Below are 17908 nucleotides of genomic sequence, written 5' to 3' on the forward strand. Positions count from 1 at the left end.
ATTTATATAATACAGAAATGGAGAAAAGTATAGTAGGCACACGACCTAATTATGACTTGTAGATGATGTTTTCTAGACATTCTCCTACTATAAATGAATGTTTAAAATAGTCTTAATAAGATTTTATTTCATATGTGCACTTGTGTCCACCTTATCCCATACACTGTACACATCTAATGACAATCTGGGAATTTAAAGGTGCAGCCCTCTAGAAATTGTTGAGTCACTAAAAAAAGGAAAAAAATTAGACTCTATTGGACAAGGAAAAAACTCACAAAATTTCCAATTTTAAATTTCTTATCAGTAGGAAAATATTAAAAATAATTTTCTGTATATACATATGAGTATATGTATATATTGAATTACACACATCTCATATATCAATACAATTCAAGTGGAGACATTTTGGTGAGTTATTTCCCCATTAAATGACAACTATGTCAAAATTTAAAAATATCTTATTACATCATTAAAATAATTCACTTACCATTTCAACAGCTTACACTGTTTTTTTTTTTTTAATTTTTAATTCTTCATGACTAAATTCCCTGATCCCTAGTGTTAAATCCTCTCTTTAAATTAAAATCTGGTGCTCTGTTTCTCAGAAACTGATGGATAAAATCACATCTGCTTCAAAATTCCATCAATCACATAAATTTTATTACCTGATTTATCAGAGAAATATCTCAGCTCTGAGCTTGTGTACCTAAATTATCCTCCCTATAATAAATAGGTGAGAAAAATACCCTAAAATAAATGGAGGTAACTTACATGATATTATAACACATATAATACATGATGATTAAGTGTCTGATATAAACTTTTCAGAGACACCTGAAAACTCACTTTAGAAACTAACTTTAGAAACAAACCATTTATTTTTCACTCTAATATAAATTAATATGTATGTATCTACATACATACATGTACATATATAAAACAAAATTGTCTAGTGTTGAATAGCTGTGAGTGAAAAAATGGTTACAAATTGATTAATCAGCTTAATTTTGTACGTAACAATTCAATTGTTTTGGGGTACAAACAAAAAGTCAGTGCATTTTTGACTCCACGGAGTCAGATACTCAAGCATACACTTTAAAAAAGAACCCTTCTCGACATCACAGGCATTGCACAGCAAGAATATATGGACTCTGATGCAATTCCTACTCCATAAGCAGACTAGACAGCACTTGACTTACTTTTAAATAGCTCCTTAAAAGAAAGAGATAAAGAAATGCATGTTTGCTAAAAGTCCTGTAAAATTACATCAAAACAACATTAAAACCTGTTCACTGAGAAGAGCCCACTGAACTGCATTCCTGTTTTGAAATGCCTAGTTAACAGTTCAGAATATTGCCTTGTGAGGTTTGACTAGACGTGGTTGATGTGAAGACCCAGACAGAGTACACGGCTCCAGTCCCAAGAGTCCTCTGATCGGCTGCTTGATGGAAACGGGTCCCCTTTAAAATAGCTATACACCTTAAAATGATCGATAATAAACAGTTCCCCAATAACCATTATTATTTGTAAATTGAAATGCATTTATCATTCAGAAAAGATTTCTTGCAAAATATATAAATAAAGGTAACTGCATATTCTGTAAATATAGTTAACATTGCTAGATCAGCCCATCAGTGACAGGCTGCTGTATTTCAGTACGGTGTGACAAATTCATTAGAAATTTAAAAAGAAAAATTTTGGAGGGACTCAGCTGCCTTCATTAGTTGGCTTTAAAATGTGTAATAAAATGGGAGACAGTATCTTCTCATAAATACATGGAATCAATATGGAAAAGTAAACTATACAGCAGACAAGATTCGAGAACCCCAGAGTGTACCAGAGTGTCACCAGAGTGAAATATCTTCCAGTACAAAAAAAGGGAAGAACTCTATACACCCAGTAATACTAAGTATGTTTCAATTAAAGATGCAGCTCTCTCTCACTCCTGGCAAGAATTAATTGGTAATGGCACTGCTTCTCAGCAGTGCAAAAATATCCTGAGAAATTATTCAGATTACAACAAAAGACAGGGCTTTCCTCACTAAGTTTTTGCACAAAACACAGCTTTAGATATCAGAAATAAATTAATTTTAAAAGCAGATAACCTTCACTGTGTTGAACACAAAAAAAGGGATGTGACCCAGACATTGTTAACTCTCCCATTGGCTAATATCAGAAAAAAAAAAAAAAGATTGCATTAAGTATCTATTTATAACCTTCTAGTTAACTATGGCCAATAATATACATGGAGGTAATTTGTAGTTCAAGTTTTTCATCTCTTTTTTTTCCCCAACTAGCTACAAGCTGAATTCTAAAATTTACACTGAAATATACAATTTCAATTTTCAAAAGATCCTCCTCCTGGAGGAGTGATATTCAAATTTTTTTTTGTGCAATCTTGATGCAGGGCCCAAACAGTCCTATGAAGAGAGACAGTATATTTTTTAATCAATTGGCACTGGAATTTAACTTTCCTTAGCTGCGTTCTAGTAGCTTGGCCAAGTTATCTCGTAACTCTGTTAGTTCAAAGATTTTTCCATCAAGAATTTCTAACAGTGTCTTCAGGTTATTGCGAAAAGCTTCTTGCTCATTCTGACTTTTCTCCAGACGTTGCTCTAAGTCAGACAGTTGTCCCTCCAGGTCTTTGTTCCGAATTTCTACTTCCTTTAGAAACAAAAGTGTGATACATGTGTGTGTCAGTTCAAGACTTCAAGAACAATAAAACTTTTGTTATTATTAATACTGTGGTAGTTAATGCATTGTGATAATCAGGACGAGCTTCTGAATCTCAAGGGAACACAATTTAAGATTTTTAGATTGTGCCGTCTGAGAAATCCATGTGACTCTCTTGTTCATGACTCTATCCCTCCCCTCAGCACAAATTTCTTGACTGCTTACTTCATGCCAGGCAACACTCTAAGCACTTCAAAAACCTAGACTGAAAACCCATTTTGTGGATTTTTCCACAGCTCATTTCCATTTCTGCCCATCTCCTCTTCCTCATGCACAGCTGATAGCAATCTCAGGTGAAAGTAGGCAAAGAAGAAAAGAGAAATTAATTTTTTTTCTCCTTCGTGGCAATTCTGGGAAAAGATGCAGAGAAGAAAATTACTCTCCAGCATGAAGTTTTAGGAGTTCCCACTGTTGCTGAGAGGTGAGAAACCTGACTAGGATCCATGAGGATGCGGGTTTGTGCTCTGGCCTTGCTCAGTGGGTTAAGGATCCTGTGTTGCCATGAGCTGTGGTGGAGGTCCCAGATGTGGCTCAGATCCCATGTTACTGTGGCTGTGGTGTAGGCTGGCAGCTACTGCTTCAATTCAACCCCTAGCCTGGGAACTTCCGTATGCTGCGTGTGCGACCCTAAAAAGATAAAATGAAGTTTTAGGATCCTCTGAATATGTTCATTATTCTTCGTTTTGCCTGAGTATCAAATAAATGCATTTGGTAGAGAATAAATATAGCTCACCTGCTAAAAACTAGTAAAGACATACTAACTGTACACATAAAAGAATTATACAACTAACAATTCTAATATGCTGCAGATTAGGGAAAGAAAAAAGGGCAAAAGGGAAGTAAAACTTCATGACAAGAAAAAGTAAAAAAAAAAATTTAAACAGAATAAATCTGGCGTACTGAAAAATTATAAGTTACTACTGCTCTAAAAATACTTTTAAGCATATCAAATACAATAAGTGAGTCTAAAAAATAAAATGATATAACATGAGTGAGAGATTTAATTTTGGTCAAAAATCAAATTGAGAAAAATAGCAGAAAACCAATTATTACATTTCAGTAAAATATTCAGAAAAGCAATGAACTGAAAGTTATATATGCTTGCTGGAATGCTCACATTCATATCTGAGAAGGATTAAGTGACTGACACAAATTACATTCACATAATGTAAGCTATACAGGAAAACATTTTCGTGTTAGCAACACCTTATGAATTAGCCTTAGAAAACATTTCAAATGTTAGTATCTCCTTTAAATATAAATCTCTAAAAAATTCTATCATGTCTGAAGGATAATGGATTTTTAAAAGAAATTATTGAAAGACAATCTGGTAAATGTTAAATGAAAAGATCAGAACATGAAGCAGCACACTGCAAAGAGGCAGAAATCTGTATGCGTGAGGACAATGGGAATTGATGTACACATAGGAAACAGGAAACAGGTCTGGTTGGTGGATTACGGGCACTTCTTTCCAAAATTTACTTGTCCTATTATAATCGAGCAGGGCTCTGCGGGGGTCTTGGGCGTAAAAGCCTTTCTATGTTCCCCATTTCTTGTGTTTAGGAACTGGGCCTCATTCAGTCTTCATTGCCTTCCCTGAATTCCAAGAGGTGGGTTGAAGCAGTTGCTGACCCGAGAGGGAAGGCAATGCAAAGACAGGGGAGGAACAGTTAAGGAACAACAGTACAGGGAGTTCCTGTCGTGGCTCAGTGGAAACAAATCTGACCAGCATCCATGAGGACGCAAGTTCAATCCCTGGCCTCAATCAGTGGGTTAAGGATCCAGTGTTGCCGCGAGCTGTGGTGTAGGTTGCAGATGTGGCTCGGATCCTGCATTGCTGTGGCTGTGGTGTACTCCGATTTGACCCCTAGCCTGGAAACCTCCATATGCCCCAGGTGCAGCCCTAAAAAGACAAAACAAAAACAAAAACAAACAAACAAAAAGCAATAGGACAGCCTTGGGGGCAGGAACCTGGTCCACTCTCAGGGGATACACATAATGATGTAGGCATGTTATACACTTAAGAGAAAAGTTATGTTCCTTATGCTTCTTTTAGAAATAGATACTTTAAAACTGAACAGCTTGGAGTCTTTCCCTGTCCTTCTCCCTGGCTTAACTGCACCCTAAACACAATCACCTGTGAGCGAAAGATTAGGTACCCTGAGCACAGCTGCCTGTGGATGGAAGATTATTAGCACGTGGTGTTTTTCTGGAACTTTCCTAGTTTTGTTTTAACCTCTGATCAATAAGCCCTTTTTACAAGTATTGTTATTCTAGGCACTAAGCCAGAAGACCACCATCATGCTCATGCCAAGATCTCCCGATGACTAAGATTTCCCTTAAGAAAGAAGAATGCATGTCTGATCTCAACCTGATTCCTATCTGAAAACCTGTTTTTTTCCTTTTGACTTTTAAACTCCCCTCCCTTCTTCCCAGTGGAGGGCACAGTCTTTAAGGCATTAGCCTGCTGCAGTCTCAGAGCAATAAAAGCTATCTTTTTTTCTCCTTCATCCAAAACTCTGTCTCTGTGTTTCTATTCGGCACTGGTGGAGAGAGGCCAAGTTTTGGCAACACCATAATACCTACAAAATTAAATTCTTGAAAAAATAATTGGAAAATTGACCTATAAGAAGTACCCATTAATTTAGCATTCTCGACACCGGGAAAAATCCACATGTTTTGACAGAAATAACAAAGAGCAAGGCTCAAGTAAAAAGATACCACAGATGAGTCTCAGGGGCCCGGGAAAATATAAAAAAAGAATAAACAGCCACAATGATTTACAAAGGAAGAATCTAGGGAATCTCAATCTAATCTTAAAGCATTTACTGTTACATGTTAACCAGGTATGTTTCTAATCTTTTTCCTTTGAATAATCTCCAAGGTGAAGATAAGTAAACTGAGAACAGATTCTGAAACCAATAAAATATTTATAAATTCAGAAGCCAAGTTCATGGAGGCTCTAAACTATGGCGGAGAAAACAAGAGTCTGGGATCAAATGCAAATATTTCATTCATGACTGCACAGCACACTCTCTTGCCTGATTAAACAATACACTTAAGAGCAGAATGTTTCCAACTGTAAAAATAGACCCAGTGTCATTCACAAGGAAACACCCACTCCACCAGGCACCGCCCAGGTTGCCCTCAAAAGCCAGCCTTAAGCATGAAAGGCTTCCTTATTCTCCTTGTCAATCTATGAAACACTCAAACATTTTCAATGGAAGCAAGCAAAACACCCAATTCCCTCAGCTATTCGAACTGCGCTGTTCTCTCTAGGAGTCTCATGCTCTAAGCCATTTCTCTGTTGGGAGGAATTTTACTAGGCCAATAACAAGAAGGATCCAGTACAATGCAGTGGGTGCTGGACTATTCTGAGGCAGAGTATGATCCTAGAGCAAGAACAACCCAGGGCCCGTTATGAAGCAGCCTGGTAGGCGGCACTTCCCAGTTTTCTACCTTCTGTCCATATTTTCCAACCCTCTCCTTCATTTTTATTTTCCCTCCTAAGTCGTTCTCCTGCTTTTTATCAGAGTTTGTGTTGGGGAGTGTGTGCGCATGCTAATATTTACCCTTCTCCTTTATCGATATGTGAGAATATGCCAGGGACACCAAATAAAGCACTGATAGAGCACTGAGGCCAGGGAATTCCCATTGTGGTTCGGAAGAAATGAATCTGACTAACATCCATGAAGACGCAGGTTCGATCCCTGGCCTCGCTCAGTGGGTTAAGGATCTGGCATTGCCATGAGTTGTGGTGTAGGTTGCAGATGCGGCTCAGATCTGGCGCTGCTGTGGCTGTGGTGTAGGCCAGTGGCTTCAGCTCCGATTAGACCCCTAGCCTGGGAACCTCCATATGCCATGGGTACAGCCCTAAAAACACAGGGGAAAAAAAAAAAAAAAAAGGCACTGAAGCCAGAATTTGTTAACTCTCTCCTGAGTGCTTTAAAGGGTAATAGCTGAAAGTATAAAATCCTGGTGGGGAGAAGGTCATGCTTTGTGTTTGTTAGATCCAGCACCCATAAGGCTAAAGTGATTTAAAAAATTAAACAATTATTACCACCATAAATGGGACCAGGTCATGTTCATGTTCTATAAATAATTTAAATCCTGCATCATTTAATCTGAATAAAAGCTATGAAAATTATCTCTATTGACATCTGATTCACATCTTAAACTCTTACAAGATATATTATTGTCCCATTAGATTATCAACCTACATACATAGCAGGACATAAATAATCAAACCAAGTATTAATAATTCAACAGGAAAGTGGGTAAAACACATAATTCAAAGAAGTTATTCAACAATCATTTACTGAGCGTCATCTTCTACGTACTGGGCAATGAGGATAAAGCAGTAAATAAAGAAAGATGGTTCCTGTTTTAATGGAGCATGCATTCTAGAAGGAAACAACTGGTAACAAAGATGCAAACAGAACAGGAGGTCCGGTTGTGGCTCAAATTTCCAGTTGTGGAAATGAATCTGACTAGTATCCATGAGGACACAGGTTCAATCCCTGGCCTCGCTCAGTCAGTTAAGGATACAACACTGCTGTGAATTATGGTGTAGGTCACAGATGTTGCTTAGATATGGCCATTGCTGTGGCTATAGTGTAGGCTGGTGGCTAAAGCTCTGATTCAACCCCTAGCCTGGGAACCTCCATATGTTGTGGGTGCAGGCCTTAAAAAAAAAAAAAAAAAAAAGAGCATTTCCCTTTCCCTAACCCTACAACAAAGATTCTGAGCATGAGAGTGCAAGATCTGGAATGAAGACCCTGCAATGCTGTTTTTTTTTTTTTTTTAAAGGTATAAACAGAACAGATGTGTGGGTAACTAAGGAAATGATTATGTACAATGAAATCTTTCAACCGTCTTTCCAACCTGTACAAACTAATGATAAGAACAAATAAAACCACACAAATTCCATGACTTCAACTGGAAGAAAGAGAACAACGCAAACTTCAAGTTACCTATAACTAGGAAGCTATTTCTCAAGCTCTCACTCTAACCCTTTGCAGAGGGGAAGGAAAGATTGAAAGAAGAGGGAAGAGGAGAATGAAAGGCCTAGATCAAACTCTAAAAACCCAAAGGAAGAAAAAGTGCCAAGATGCTGGCAGAAAACAAAAAACTCTGGTAGACCAGAGCAGCCTACGAGAAGGGACTTAACAGTATATATGAGACATGAGACACAAGGAAGCAAACCTAGAAAGGCAATGCTTCTGAAAAACCAAGTAAAAAGAGGAGAAAAGGACTTTCGGGGATAGTATGCAAAGGGAAAATGAAGTAACATGGGACTATGAACATTTATATGGGAACAAATTTGACAACCTAGAAGAAATGGTCAACTTTCTAGAGACTTACAGCCTGCCAAAACTGAATAAAGAAGAAATAGATCAACTGAACAGACCCATCACTAGAAATGAAATTGAATATGTAATAAAAACACTCCCTACAAACAAAAGTCCAGGAGCAGATGGCTTCACAGGTGAATTCTACCAAACATACAAAGAAGAACTTATACCCATCCTCCTTAAACTTTTCCAAAAGACTGAAGAAGAAGAAACATGCCCAAAGACATTTATGAAGCCATTTTATGAAAACCAAACCCAGACAAAGATACTACCAAAAAAGAAAAATACAGACCAATATCCTTGATGAATATAGACGCAAAAATGCTCAACAAAATTTTAGCCAACCAAATCCACAACACATAAAAAAGATCATATACCATGACTGAGTGGGATTCATCCCAAGTTCACAAGGATAGTTTGACATACACAAATTAATCAACGTCATATGCCACATTTACAAAAGAAAAGTAAAAAACCACATGATCATTTCAAAAAATGCAGAAAAAGCATTTGACAAAGTCCAACATTCATTCATGATAAAAACTCTTACCAAAGTGGGAACAGAAGGAACATACCTTAACATAATCAAAGCCATTTATGACAAACCCACAGCAAATACAATACTCAATGGAGAAAAGCTGAAAGCCTTCCCACTAAAATCTGGACAAGGCAAGGATGCCTACTCTCACCATTTTATTCAACATAGTATTGGAGGTCCTGGCCACAGCAATGGGGCAAACAAAAGAAATAAAAGGAAGAGAAGAGGTAAAATTGTCACTGTATGCAGGTGACATGATACTATATATAAAAAAACTTGAAGGACTCAACCCCAAAACTACTTGAACTGATCAATGAATTCAGCAACGTACCAGGATACAAGACTAACATTCAGAAATCAGGTGCATTTCTGTACACTAACAATGAAATATTAGAAAAGGAATAAAAAAATACAATACTTTTAAAATTGCACTCCCCAAAAATCAAATACCTGGGAATAAACTGGACCAAAGAGGTGAAAGACTTATATGCTGAGAACTATAAAACACTAATCAAGGAAATTAAAGAGGATGCAAAGAAATGGAAAGATATTCCATGCTCCTGGGTTGGAAAAATTAATATTGTAAAAATGGCCTTACCACCCAAAACAATCTACAGATTCAATGCAATCCCTATCAAATTACCCATGACATTTCTCGCAGAACTAGAACAAACAATCCAAAAATACATATATGGAAACATAAAGGCATTGCTAAAGCAATCCTGAGGAGGAAAAAAAACCAAGAAGTAGACATAACTCTCCCAGACTTCAGACAATATTACAAAGCCACAGTAATCAAGACAATGTGGTAGTAGTACCAAAACAGACATATGGACCAATGCAACGGAATAGAGAACCCAGAAATAAACCCAGACACCTACTGCCAATTAATCTTTGACAATGGAGGCAAGAATATAAAATGGGAAAAAGACAGTCTTTTCAGCAAGTGGTGCTGGGAAAACTGGACAGTCGCATTTAAATCAATGAAACTGGAACACACCCTAACACCATGTACAAAAATAAACTCAAAATGGCTTAAAGACTTAAATGTAAGATGAGACACTATCAAACTCCTAGAAGAGGACATAGGCAAAACATTCTCTGACATCAACCATACACAAGTTTTTTTTTTTTTTTTTTTAGGGCTGCACCCAGGACATATGGAGGTTCCTAGGCTAGGGGTCTTACTGGAGCTACAGCTGCTGGCCTATGCCAGAGCCACAGCAACTCGGGATCCGAGCTGCATCTGTGACCTACACCACAGCCCACAGCAACACCAGATCCTTAACCCACTAAGCGATGCCAGGGATCGAACCCACAACCTCATGGTTCCTAGTTGGATTTGTTTCCACTGTGCCAAGATGGGAACTCTCACAAATGTTTTCTTACATCAGTCTCCCAAGGCAACAGAAATAAAACAAAAATAAACCAATGGGACCCAATCAAACTGACAAGCTTTTGCACAGCAAAGGAAACATTAAAAAAAAGAAGAAGAAGAAGAAGATGATGATGATGACAACCTAAGGAATAGGAGAAAATAGTTTCAAATGATGCAACTGACAAGGGCTTAATCTCTAAAATATACATACCACTTATACAACTCAACAGCCAAAAAGCCAACAACCCAATTGAAAAATGGGCAAAAGACCAGAACAGACATTTCTCCAAAGAAGATATAGAGATGGCCGACAAGTACACGAAAAAATGCTCAATATCACTAATTACTAGAGAAATCAAAACTACTATGAGATACCATTCACATCTGTCAGAAAGGCCGTCATTCATAAGTCCACAAGTAACAAAATGCTGGAGAGGGTTTGGAGAAAAAGGAACCTTCCCTACACTGTTGGTGGGAATGTAAATTGGTACAACCACCATGGAAAACAGTATGGAGGTGTCTCAGAAAACTAAATACAGAACTACCATATGACCCAGCAATCCCACTCCTGGGCATATATCCAGACAAAACTTTCCTTGAAAAAGACACATGCACCTACATGTTCACCGCAGCACTATTCACAAGAGCCAAGACATGGAAATAACCTAAATGTCCGACGGTAGATGAATGGATTAAGAAGATATGGTATATATACACAATGGCATACTACTCAGCCATAAAAAAGAACAAATCAATGCCATTTGCAGCAACATGGATGGAGAGACTCTCATACCAAGTGAAGTAAGTCAGAAAGAGAAAGACAAATACCATACAATATCATTTATATCTGGAATCTAACATATGGCCCAAATAAACTTTTCCACAGAAAAGAAATGCATGGACATGGAGAACAGACTTGTGGTTGCCAAGAGGGAGGGGGAAGGGATGGGATGGACTGGGAAACTGGGGTTAATAGATGCAAACTATTGCCTTTGGAATGGATAAGCAATGAGATCCTGCTGTATAGCCCTGGGAACTACATCTAGTCACTTATGATGGAGCATGATGGAGGAGAATGTGAGAAAAAGAATGCACATATGACTGGGTCACTTTGCTGTACAGTAGAAAAGTGACAGAATGCTGTAAACCAACTATAATGGAAAAAATAAAAATCATTTAAAAAAAAGTAACATGAGGATATTTAGAATCTTTCAAAAAAAAAGAAAAAAAGAAAAAATATTGAAGGATACAAACTTTTCCCCTACTGTTTTCCCAAAGTGGTGTTTTTGAAATAAGAATTTGTAAACCACCCCAAACTACCATCCTACCCAATAAATACAAAGGTACCCATAATCTTCATCTACAAAAACTGTTAAAAGATGAAAATAGAAGATTATGCTAAAAACACTTCAGTAAATAAAAGTTAAAATATCTCAAAACACCAACTATGAGGCACGAGAAAATTCTGATGGAACCCTCCACTCTGAATTAAATATTCTCAAGCATTTAAAAAACTTGAATCAGATATCCAAACACTAAAAACAGAAATGAGCCAAAACTCTGAAAAACAGGAGTTGACTAAAACCACAATAGAAATGGAAGAAAAAGGCAAAATTATATCAGAAATGAAGACTAAATTATACAATACTCAAATAAAAACAGATTTGAATAAAAAATACTTTTAGTCAGGAGTTCCCTGGTGGCATATTGGGTTAAAGATCTGCCATTGTCACTGTTGTGGCACAGGTTTGATCCCAGGCCCAGAAACCTGCACATACCTTGGGTAAGGCCAAAAAAGTATTTTTAGTCATTTATGATTTTAAAAAATCCAAAGGAATGAAAGAAAGATAAAGTAATAAAAATGGTTAGAGAGAAAACAGTTGAAATAGAAGACAAGACAATCCAACTGCTTATCACTGGAGCACCTCAAGAAGAAAAATACCACAGTAGGACAGAAACAATATTTAAAACTTTTATATAAGAAACTTTCCTGTCGTAGTTGTCACTGCTATGTCATGGGTTCAATCCCTGGCCCAGGAACTTTTGCATGCTGGGGGCGTGACCAAAAAATAAAATTAAATACATGGGTGGACATGTTAATTAGCTTGACTGCAGTTATCATTTCACTATACATATGTGTGTATCAAAACATCATGCTGTATACCTTAAATACATAATTTTCAAAAAAATAAAACCATTTTGAAAACTCAAAAAAAAATAAAAAGAAGAAGAAGAAAATTTCCTGGACACAGAGGAAGACCTAATCTATAAATTAAAGGTCCCACCAGGTACCTGGGACAACTGATCCTCAACAATCAAGTCCAAGAAATATTCCAGTAAAATGATTAGACTTTGAAAACAAGGGAAAAAAAGTCCTTAGGGCATATGAGCAGAATTAGCCTGAAACGTCCAAGGCTAGAAAATCAGACTAGAATCAGACTTCTCAAAAGCAATATAAAAACAAGGTAATAATGGAGTGGCATTTTCAAGAAACTCAAAAAAAAAAAAAAAAAGAAAGAAAGAAAATTATGAACAGAGGATTTTGTATCTAGCCAAGCTGTCATCCAAATACTAAGTCTATTAAAAACAGCTTAAATATTTAAGAACTGAGAAAATAGGTACCATGAGCTCTTCTGGTACTAGCTACTAGCAGACAGGCTTCATCCAACTGATGAAATGCTGTGAAAACTGTAGAAAGAGGACTGATGGTGAGCTTTTACTACTTAGCATATATCAAAGACTTAAATAAGGGGATTATGATTAAAAAGTAGTATAGAAATGTTACTTATTCTGACAAAGTAGAAATAATGCAACTAAAAAAAGGAGAAGAAAAAAGGGAAGGGAAAGAGAAAAGCAGATCCGCTCATTCATTATTACTGAATAGGTAACAGTTCAATGTCAAAGGACATCATTAAAAACGAACAAACCAGATAGAGAAGTTTAAATATGAACACTGTTGATTAGGAGCATTTTTAAAAGATGGAAGTTCAAAGGTGACACTACGACAAAGTGAAGACTACCTTAAATTTCAAAAAATATAAGAAAGAGCAAAGAACACATCATATAGAAAAAGAAACAAAGTAATATAACATACATATATGTTACATTTAGGATAGATAAGCAATGAGATCCTACTGTATATGTATAGCACAGGGAACTATATATATATAGTTAATCTCTTGGGACAGACCATGAGAGAAGATAATATAAGAAAAAGAATGTATATATATTTAAGACTGGGTCATTTGGCCCTAGAGCAGAAAATTGTCAATCAACTACCCCTTAATTAAAAAATAAAAATGAAATTCAGTTTTAAAAAATATATTACCTATCAACTATACAAAGCATAATGATAAGTTGAAACCAAACATAAAAATCATATCAACAAACATGAATGAGTTGCCTAGTTTTAAAAAAAAAAAGTTCAGACTGGCTCACAAAGCTCTACCCAACTATAGCATAACACACAAGGAACATCCACAAAAAGTGATCATGCATTAGGTCACAAACCAAAAAACCAGTCAGTTAAGCATAAATGTTACAACAAGGACTCTGTGGTAATATTTTAATAAGATGTGGAATTGATAGCTAAGTCAGAAAATAAAGGTCCTTCCACTTGGTAATTGATTTAGAAATTCCAAAATAATGACATGGGCAAAGGAATACCAGGGTGGGGTTGTGACAGTGGTAGAAAAACTGGCAAAGAAAGAGACTTTTAATGATAAAAGCTACAACTCACAATAAGGATACAACAATTATGCTTATGTTCCAAGAAACACAGCAGCCATCCCTATAAAGTAGAAACTACATGAGATTTAAGGAGCCACAGATAAAAATATACTGAAAAGAGATTTTAATACGCCACTCTCAGTATAGGACAGATCAAGAGGAACAAAAAAGGTAAGGATACAAAAGGTTTTAATTACAAATCAAAGAGCATTCACAAAAATTAATCATATATTACATTATGCAAAAAGCAGTAGATTATATAAAGCAGAATTATACAAACAAACCCTTGTGATCATAACGCAGTGGTAAAACTTGACATACTACATCAAAAAACTAAAAGGCTCTTCCACCAGGAAACTAAAACACATTCTTTTTTTCTTTTTGCTTTTTTAGGGCCCCATCCGCAGCATATGGAAGTTCCCAGGCTAGGGGTTGAATTGGAGCCGCATCTGTGACTTACACCCCAGCTCAGGAATATGCCAGATCCTTAACCCACTAAGCGAGGCCAGGGATCGAACCCTCGGCCACATAGTTCCTAACAGGATTCCTTTCTGCTACACCACAACAGGAACTCCTAAAACACACTATTTTAAATGTCTCTTCAGTAAAAGGGAAATAAAGCTAAAATTACAGAATTTCAGGAAATAATGATAATGAAAACACTGTCAGAATTTATGGGATACACTTACTGATTAAAACTATAGATTTTCTTCTGATCATTAGATTAATCAGAGGAAAATTTATAGCTTTAAACACATATAAATAAAAATGACAATAATGGAATTAAATTCTCTCAAATGCTAGAAAAAGAATAAGAAAGTAAACAAACAAAGCATAAGCAGGAATAATAAAGAACAAAGAAAATATTAATTAGAAGAGGATAGAAAAATAGTGGTATTGATAAGTCAAAGTCTTATTTTTTAAAATACTTAAAGTAGGCATCATTTTTAAGCTTTACTTTAAAAAGAAAAGGATAAAGAACAACTATATAAAATAAGAAATTGCAAGAGTTCCCACTGACTATTTAAAAATGCAGATGGATAGGGAGTTCCTTTCATGGATCAGCAGAGATGAATCTGATTAGAATCCATGAGGACTGGGGTTCAATCCCCGGCCTTACTCATTGGGTTAGCGATCTGGCGTTGCTGTGAGCTGTGGTGTAGGTCACAGATGCAGCAGCTCGGATCCCACTATTACTGTGACTGTGGTGTAGGCCAGCAGCTGTAGCTCGATTCAACTCCTAGCCTGAGAACCTCCATATGCCATGGGTGCGGCCCTAAAAAGCCGAAAGTAAATAAATAAATAAATAGATAAATAAATAAATAAATAAATAAAAACAAGATGGAAAGTGTAATGGTCTAGTATCTACATAAATAGAGAGTAATCAAGGAATTACTCCACAAAAAAGTACTGGGCTCAGATAGTTTCAAGGGGGAGTTCTATTAAAGCTTCAAAGAACAGATAGTTCCAATATGACATAAATTACTCCAGAGCATAGAAAATGAAGAGAAATTTCTAAATTATCTTATGAAGCTACTATAACCTTGCTAGCTAAATCTTATAAATTCTGCCCCTACCTGAAAAAAAGTATCATTTAAAAATTACAAAAAATAGGTAACAAAAATCTGACACTGTATTAAGAAAATAAGGCACCACAGCTAAGTGTATTTATTACAGGAACAGAAAGGTGGTTCAATATTAGAAAATTCCTTAATAAAATAAACCATATTAATGGGTCTGGAAAGAAAAATTACGATTATCTCCACTGCTACTCAAAAAAGCTATTAACAAAATCCACTTAGTAGTAGTAAAAACACTCAAGAAAATAGGAATTAGCCACTCATTTTTTTTAGTGGTAAATCTGGCGTTTTGTTTAATGGGAAAATATTAGAGGGATTTCCACTTAGGAACAAAATAAGTCTGTCATCTCCACTATTTTTTAACATTGTATTGGTGTTTTTACCAGATGTAATTTGACAAAGAAATCAACAGAGGCATAAGAATTGGGAAAAGAAGAGATAAATCATCCCTATTTATAGATTATATGTTAGTATACCTTGGGAATCTTAAGGGAGACATGGAATAAGTGACAAAACTAGCTCAAACAACAAAATGATTTAGTAAGGTAGCAAGATACAAAATTAGCAAACAAAATTCAACATATGAACAATAATAATCAATTAAAAAAATACAACGGTAGAGAAAATCCTATTTACATTAGGAAATAAAGAAGATAAAATATCTACAAATAAACAAGAAACACGCCAAACTCACATGAAGAAAACACTAACACACTTCTGAAAAACACAAAAGTAGATGTGAAGAAATGAGAAGACATTCCTCGTTCTTGGATAGAATGGAAACCTCACGAAGATAACACCTCTGCTAAAGCAAATTATAAATTTTAAGCAATCCCAGTGAAACTTTTTAAAGAACTCGACTTTTCATTGACACGAAAATTAGGATGTTAAACTAAAATTCATATGGAAAAATAAACAAGTAAGAATATATTTAAAAAAGCAATGCAAAAGAAAAGCTGTAAGGAGTGATTGGCCTTATCAGACATTAAAACGCACTGTAAAGTCTGTTCAATTAAAAGAGGGTGGTACTAGGAGGCATGAATAGATAAGTGTGACTAGCAGATAGAATAGGAAGTCCAGACAGACCAAAATACACATGGAAATTGATTATCTCAAATCTCTGGGGAAAAGGATAAAGTTTTAAATAAATGGTAATAAGATACCTAGATAAGTACTACAGGGAAATATAGATGGATTCCTATATGACTTAAGTTTGGAAAAGAGCTATGTAACTATGACTGACGAGCCAGAAACAATGAAAGAAAAGAAAGATATATCTGACTGCCACATAAAAAACCACTGCCATTTTAAGCAAAGTCAAAAAACGATGACAAACTGCAAGAAAATATTTGTAACATAATTGCAGATATAAAAAGAACTCTTAAAAATTTTTGGAAGAAGGATCAAAAACTATAGAAAAAAGGGCAAAGGACATGAAAACCCAATCTACATGTGCATAAAAAGATACTGAAATGGCCTTTAAGCTTAAAAGATGTTTAATCTCACTCATAATATGAGATACACAAGTTAAAACCATCATCTCTCACCTATCATGTACTGCCAAAAGTTGAGAACACATTTTGTTGGTGAGGCTGTGGAGAAATACGCACTTACACTGCTAGTACTAGGGAGAACTGGCACAACCCATTATGGAGAGGAATTGGGCAATATGACCTTCCCACTTAAAAATTTTACTTCTAAGAGTTACACTTCTCCATCAGTAACAAAATACCTATCCACAAGATTACTGTGGTGTAGGAAGGCAGCTACAGCTCTGATTTGACCCCTAGCCTGGGAACCTCCATGTGCCACGGATGAGACCCTAAAAAGACAAAAGACAAAAAATAACTAAAATAACTAAATAATAATAAGTAAATAAATTTAAATAAATAAATTTTAAAAATTTGTAAATAACTAAATAAATTTTAAAAAGAAAAAATGATTTTTCACTTTTAAAAATGATCTTTCATTTCATACAGTGGTAAATGCTACAAGGAAAAATAAGAAGTGGTAATATTACAAAGAGTACCTGGGGGTGGTGAGGCCCTTCAGAAGAGTGCCTAAATTGGGAAGTCAGAGAAATGAACATGGGAGCCAAGACCTAAATTATACTAGAAACCAGCCCATTTGAAGATCTGGGGACTTAGAACTCCAGGCAAGGATATGCCATGTATTCTAAGGTGAAAATGCACTCAGTGCCTTCAAAATACAGAGAGATGACAGTAAACACGTCGAAAACTATTCAGTCTTACTTGTAATCAAAAAATTATAATACTAAAAAAAAATAGTGAGAAGCCCCTTCGTTCCCTATCAGACAGAAAAGATGGGAGGAGACCAAATATCCAGAGGGTTATCTTGCCTTTCCAGATACAGGTTTCTCAGCAAAAGAAATTGTAAAATATTGACACCCAGTAATTCTTTTTTTAAAAGTTCATCTTAAAGAAATAATGTGAAAGGCAAGGATTATGTACAAATATTCATTATGACGTTATTTATTATAGCTGTAGCACTGAAAACAAATCACCATCCTTGTGAGAATCTTAGAAGAAAACCATGGTACATCTAGATAGGAGAATGCTATGCAGCCATGACATAT

General features: G+C 35.8%; 1 protein-coding gene across 2 annotated transcripts in view; it reads right to left on the reverse strand.

The window, feature by feature from the left end:
• Positions 1-440: 440 nt before the first annotated feature.
• HOMER1 (homer scaffold protein 1) overlaps positions 441-17908 on the reverse strand; it is a 135374-nt gene continuing 117906 nt past the window's right edge. For both annotated transcript variants that reach the window (XM_047778177.1, XM_047778176.1), the window contains exon 9: positions 441-2664. In XM_047778177.1, the coding sequence (XP_047634133.1) occupies positions 2476-2664 (189 nt within the window). In that variant the 3' untranslated portion in view covers positions 441-2475. The remainder of the gene's footprint in view (positions 2665-17908) is intronic.

The sequence above is a fragment of the Phacochoerus africanus genome, chromosome 4 (assembly GCF_016906955.1).
Source record: "Phacochoerus africanus isolate WHEZ1 chromosome 4, ROS_Pafr_v1, whole genome shotgun sequence".
Taxonomy (NCBI): Eukaryota; Metazoa; Chordata; class Mammalia; order Artiodactyla; family Suidae; genus Phacochoerus; species Phacochoerus africanus.